Source organism: Sturnira hondurensis, unplaced genomic scaffold (assembly GCF_014824575.4).
Source record: "Sturnira hondurensis isolate 20B ecotype Veracruz unplaced genomic scaffold, ASM1482457v3 Scaffold0004257, whole genome shotgun sequence".
NCBI classification, from domain to species: Eukaryota; Metazoa; Chordata; class Mammalia; order Chiroptera; family Phyllostomidae; genus Sturnira; species Sturnira hondurensis.
This window is the reverse complement of record NW_028076888.1, coordinates 885,431-891,722: the sequence shown is the minus strand read 5'-3', so window position 1 is coordinate 891,722 and position 6,292 is coordinate 885,431. Positions and strand designations below refer to the sequence as shown.

General features: G+C 59.8%; 1 protein-coding gene across 1 annotated transcript in view; it reads left to right on the top strand.

Moving 5' to 3' along the window:
- Nucleotides 1-446: 446 nt before the first annotated feature.
- IGSF21 (immunoglobin superfamily member 21) overlaps nt 447-6,292 on the top strand; it is a 229,312-nt gene continuing 223,466 nt past the window's right edge. Inside the window, exon 1 of the mRNA XM_037045071.1 lies at nt 447-895. Within this exon, the coding sequence (XP_036900966.1) occupies nt 739-895 (157 nt within the window). The 5' untranslated portion in view covers nt 447-738. The remainder of the gene's footprint in view (nt 896-6,292) is intronic.

Here is a 6,292-nt window from a genome sequence, read left to right as displayed (position 1 = left end):
CACACCCTGCCTGCTCTGCTCCACCGCGGTTGGCACCGCTCTCACGGAGGCTACGGAGGCTGCCTCCCTCCACCAGCCTGGGGCGCGGGGATCCCGGGGATGGGATGAGGTGGAGCCCGGCTTCCGGAGGGCAGGGGAGCTCGATCAGCTGGGAGGTGGTTAAGAAGCTGAGGGCTGCGAGCCAGTTGTGAGTGAGGGGGAAACCTGGGGGGAGCAGAGGGGATGGGAGGCAGAGAGGAAGGGGGTGGGACCAGGAGCGGGGAGCTCTCCTTCTCCCTGCAATAAATCGGCTTATCGGACGAGAACCGAACAGCCCAGAAAGGATTAAAGAAAAGTCTGTATAATACAGCGGAGAGCGTGGAGAGCCGGGAGAGGGGAGGGCAGGGAGGGCGGGGGGCGGAGAGAGGGGGAGGGACCGAGGGAGGGCGCCGGGAGGGGGGCGCTCGCGCCTCCGGGAGAGGCGAGCGAGAGGCAGAGGGAGCGCGATTTGGCTCTAAACTCCAGCGCCGCCGCGGATCCGACTCCCAGCGGTGGTGGGTGCCGTTCGCAGTTGAGGAGCGTGGAGCCAGCGGCTGCCGTGCGCCCGAAGGACGCCCGGAGCTCGAGGGTCGCGGCGCCCCACGGAAACCCAGGCCAGTCGAGTCGGGCGCCCGGGCCGCCGGGCCGCGGGGGCATGGGGGCGCCCCCGCGGCGCCCCGCGCTGTCCGCCACAATCTCGGCCGGCGGCCGGAGGCAGGAATGCGCCTGAGCCCATGGCGAGGGGACCTGCCGCCGCTGCCTCCACCACCGCCGCTGCCCCGCCACCTCCGCCAGCTCCCGGGCACCATGCGAGCCGCCCCGAGCCTCCGCGGCTGCGTCTGCCTGCTGCTCGCCGCGATCCTGGACCTGGCGCGCGGTGAGTGCGCGGGCGCGGGGCGGGAGCCCTGGCTGGGGATGCGTGCGGGGGCTGGCCGCCTGCGAGGGGAGCGGGGTCGCTCCGGAGAGGCTCAGGGTCCGAGCACGGGTTTTGGCCTGGTGGGCGGGGGTGGGGGTGGGGTCCGTGGAGCTGGTGGGCTCAGAGAGGGAGGGAGGACATCTCTTCTGGAGAGAGCGCTCTGGGTCTGTGCCAGGGCATGTGTGCGTGTGTCTTTGTTGCGTCTCTGTGGAAGGGTGTCCGGGAAGGAGCTGAGTGTGAGAGGGTGCGGGAGTGTGTTTAGAGATGTACGTGTAATGGTGTGTGAGTGAGCAAGTGCCTGGAGGGGTGTTTGAGTGTCTGTATCGGCTACACGGAAAATGTGTGTGTGTGAGCGAGTGTGTGGGGGTGAGAGCGGGTGCCAGCTTCTCCGTGAGGGTGTGAAGTGTGAGAGCTTGTGTGATTGTATGTGTGAGCGTGTTAACGGGTGGGTGAATATGTGAGGTGTGGCGTTTCACGCGTGTCCCAAATGTGCGGGTCTTTTGAGGGGTGTGTGACAGCAGATGAGTGTGTTGGTGTGGGGGGAGAGCAGCGTGCATGCACAGCAGGTGAGAGTGTGGCACTTGGGCAGGAGTAGGGAGGTGCGGGCTCGTGGGGGTTGCGTTGCTTCTGAGGACTGGGTGTGTGTGCGTGTGCTACGGAGCGTGCGGTTCTAGCGGGGGCCGCGGTAGAGTCTCGTAAAGGGATGGGGGGTTGCTGAGGAGGTGTGGGAGGTGGGGTGTGTGTGTCCCGCACGGACTTGGTCCCAGCTAGGCTGAAGGGTCTGGGAGGAAGATGAAGCGGAGAGGAGTCCCCAGAGCTACCGATCTGTGTCTCCGCAGCTCCAGGGTCCAGGGTTCACGGCGGCAGCCGTTGTGCCTCCCGCCCGGCGCCATCGGCTGGTGGGTCTTAAATGCAGCCGTTGTCAAAACCTGGCGACCCTGGCACCTTGCAGTCAGGGAGCGCGAGTATTGGCTGTGAGCCCAGCGGGAGGGAGGCGGGACCAGCGAAGATTCGCGGGCGATGAGACTAGAAGGACCCCATCCTTGGTTCCCCCTGAACCTGGTGTCAAACTGGGTGCCAGAACCAATTCATTTGGACTCACAGCCTGGTTCCACCATGGAGGGGAAAGGGACGTGGAGTGCTCAAAAGTAGCCTTTGCGATCAGTAGGGTCTCAGCCTCTGGCCCAACCGGACCGTGGAGGTGTGTGTGTGTTGGGGGACGCTGGTGTCAACTCTGTCCCCTGCCTTCTGCTTTGTCCTAAGGGGTGGCGCCTGACCAGGCTCTAAGAATGCCTGCCAGGAAGGGGTGTCCCCTGAAGTAACCCCGCTCCCTTCTACCCGGAGGTCCCTGTGAGAGTGCCGGGCCTGCCTGCGGATGGGAGAGCTGCAGAATTCGAGCCCGAGTAGTGGTCCCGCTGGCAGAGAGCGACGAGAGGCTGGCCTAACCCGGAGGGAGTGCGAGCCCTGTCCTTTGACCCCCTATCCTTAGAGCGAGAGACTTTCCAAAGTGGATCAAAATCTACCCCCAACTTTGGGGTGAGGGGTCCCTCCCTCGGATGCCTCTAGGGGAAAGGCTATATGGAAAGGAAGGGTCTCTTGTCCCGGTTCCAGCGATATCGAGAGGGCTCCGAGCTTTGTTGAAAGGCCCCGTAGACCTGGATATTGCGAGAAGCAGGGGTTAGGGTTGGGGGCCGGAGGTTTGCACCGCTTTCCTCTCCGGAATGCTCGGAATGCTCGGAGCAGCGAGACGCGGCAGGAGAGGAGATGATGGCGAGTGGTGGGAAAGGCTTTGGTGCGAAACCCGCTCCATCAGGACCGCACCCTGCGAGTCCTGCCCGAAACGCTCGAGCAGCATCGGGCCACCGAGCTGCAGAAAGCTGACCCGGCCGCCTGGAAGCCCCTGCCCGCTTCTGCAGGCTGCGGGAGGCGGGATAGGGGGGCGCGGATGCCGGGGCCCAGCGCCTGTGGGCTGGGGAGCCGGCGTCGCCTCTGAGCCCCACTGCTCAGGGTAGAGGAAGAGCGCCGACTTGGACCTCGGGTCCGAAACTTTCCGAGCCTGGGGTGCCGGTTAGGGGGTGGCAGGCTGCTCGGGAATGGTCTCTTCTCCGCAGAGGTGGGGTCCGTCCTTCCCGCTTCCAAGTCAGTGCCCGCGAGGGGGCGGGGATACCAGAAGGGTCCGTGAGAGATGCAAGAGGCCAGCTTGCCGGAGGAGGGCGCCCTTCCTGGATGTGACCAAGAGCCTTGCACCTGGCAGTAGGCTCTGCCGGGCCACCTGCCAGGGGCTGCCTTGGAGGGCGGGGAGGGTAGAATCTAGAGCAAGCTTTCAGAAACTCGCCTCCCCAGCGTGGGGCAATGGCGGTGTCCGCTAGGGAGGGGCATGGCCAGTGCGCCCTGGCCTGTTCTGCCCTTTTGGGTCATAAAGCAAGGGAGCTCAACTTCGGAGAGGTGAGTCTTTGCGTTGGGAGGAGAACGGGTCCCTTGGACACAGGACTGTCTGGGCAGGAAGTTCCTACCCCTCGCTCCCCACTGCTAGGTATCTGACTCCGAGGAGAAACCCAGATTTCTCAGGTCTCCCAGATCACCCAGGAGCACCCAAATGGTGTTTTCAACTGGGCATTTCTGGGAAGGAACTTCTGCCCTTGGGCCTGTGCAGTGGCCCTGGGTGGGGGCGGGGCGTGCACCAGGGATTGGGGGTGGGTGCAAGAGATTAGCAGTGGATGGTCAGGCCCGGTTAGGTGGAGCCAAAGGCCCCAGAGGCCATGCCAATTTTGTATTCGCAACCGCGCCTCAGCAGGTGGGTTGGGTGGGGGTGGCTATTACGGAGGCAGCCGCATCGCAGACTGCGGGGGCTGCGCACAGAGAGAACTGATGTTACAACGATGTATTTACCCTCCTTCCCCACCCGCAACCCACTCACGGGCAGACAGGGAGGGCTCTTTCTGAGCTCTCAGCTGTGTGTTAAGGGGTCTGGCCAGTGCAGGCTGCTCCGCCCCTGCTCCCCCAGATGGGCCCCACCCCAGATGCAAACTGGAGTTTTTCCTGAGACTTTGAATCAGATTTTCCTTTTTAAGTCCAGAGAATGTGAAAGCTGGAAGCAACCTCAGAGATCCCTTACTTCAGTGGTTCTGAAACTTCCATTTTTTTTTTAAAGCAGGAGAACTTTCTTCGAGAAGGAACCAATGATCATATCATGCCCCCCACCCACAAATCCTAATTCCTTAGCCAAGATGATAGGCGCGAAAAGAGAGCTGCCCAGGTCCATGCCCTGATGGAACCCTGCCCCTAACAACCCTTCCACCCCATTGTAGCTAACAATCTGAGATTGCTCCTTTCTTGTATCAGAGCTGGCTTTTGTTTCGTCAATAGTCTCCGTTCCATGGATCAGCTACAAGGTGAGCAGCGAGTGCTGGCTGCCCCACCGCCCGCAGGCCTGTGAGGCTCGGGGTTTTCAGATTCGGTCATGACAGAGGAGTACCGGCTCCTTCCAGTTCCCAGTACCCGGTCCAGCCCCAGGTTCCCTCTTTCCTTCCCGTGATCCCTCTCCTGGGCTGTGGAGAATCCGGTGGGCGGGGCATGTGGGTCTGGGTTGCAAGGCACCAGTGATGCCTCAGGTGGGCCTGGCTACCTGGACTTTTTAGAGCATCTGTATCACACACACTGGAACCCTCCTACAGTTGGGGGGAGGGATGGAGGTTGGAGGAGTTTCCTCAGGGTTTGCTCAGGCTTCCGGACCAGCAGTCTGTGACTTCAAAGGTAGAGGCCAAACAAAGAGCAGAACAAAGAAGAGGCTGGTGAGTTCCGCAGGCTAACTGGGTTTCCCGGGATCCGTGTGGGCGTCTAACCTTTTCTACCATCCTGCCCACCTCTGCAACATCCTCAGGCCCCTGGAAATTCATTCGTTCCCGCGCTCGATGAATTTTTATTATATACTGATGGTGCGCGAGGCGTGGTACTAAGCGTTGGAGGCATAGTCCTGAACGCCGCAGGAGAGAGTGTGCCTTTATGGTGTTTCCAGCTTCGTGGAAAATGGATTCTTCACTTAGAGGGAGGAAGGGGCTGGAGCTCCGACCCCAACTGAGCTCTCACTAGCGGTCAGGCGCCATGTGCTTTGTCGTTCTCACCCCCTTTCATGCCTACAGCCACCCAGAGAGGTAAAATTAGCCTTATTTTGCAGATGAGGAAACCGAGGTTCAGAGAGGTTAAGTAACTTCTCCAAGGCCACCCAGTCAGTAAGTGGCAATCAAAGATGTAGACACAGGACTGTCTGACGCTTTCTCTCCGTGCTCTGCTGTCACCCAGGCAGAATGGCCTTCGGCCCCTTCTTCAGGTCCGGCCACACGGACAGTTGCAGGGCACCCAATTCCCTGTCTGGCTGTTGAACTCCTTCTCAAGCCCTCACTGAGACAGAATTATCCCGTGTGTTCATCTGTGCAGAGGGGAGAGGGGTGTCCCTGAGAGCCTTGGTCATCATCAAGAGGATGAATGGACATCTGTTGTGGGCAGGGCCCATCTGAACAGAGAAAGACCTGAAACCGGGACCCTCATCCCCATGGGGTGAGAGGGTGGGCACGTTCCAGGAAAGATGAACGACAGTCCAGGGGGAAGTTTGTTGATGCCTGATAGACGCAGAGGGAACTGATGTCCCCTACAGGAAGTTCTCAGGGGAAGAGTGATTACTTGGGTGCCCAGGGAATGCTTCAGAGAGGAGGGAGAAGTTCAGACATGGAAGTGAAGGGAGGACATTAATAAGCCAAGGGCTGTGAGGGGGAAATGTGGCAGAGAGAGCAGCCCATGTGAGCAAAGAACCAGAGGCAGAAGCATGCATGGTGGGACTTGCTCAACTCAAGGCCATGTCCTGAGACTCCAGCTGGGGCCTCGGAGAAGGAAGTGTGGTGTTACTGATTGCTCCTGTCTACCACAAACCTGTGAGATGTTCTTCATGCATTAAGTGCCCTCGACAATCCATGAGGCCGTATTAGTAACTACATTTGCAGATGAGGACAAGAGACCCAGGATCTCTCTCTCTCTCTCTCTTCCTTTCTTCTGTCTTTTCTTTCTCAAAAAACTAACGATGTTCAAGATCTTCTTTAAGTGGAAAAACTGGTATTTTGAAACCCAGGTCTGAAGCAACCCGGAGACGTGGCTGCTCTTGGAGGAGAGGAGAAACAGTTTGTTTTTTCATCACTGGGAGGGGGAGTGCAGCAGCCTCTTTTACAAGAGGAGGCAGAGCCTTCCATTTTCAGTGATAGATGTTGGTGGTGATGAAACACTTCCTAAGAGGTCTCTGTTTTCAGCATGAGGTTCTGGGGAATGAACCAGCGAAATAAGATTCTGGAACCCACCCTTGCACATTCCGTG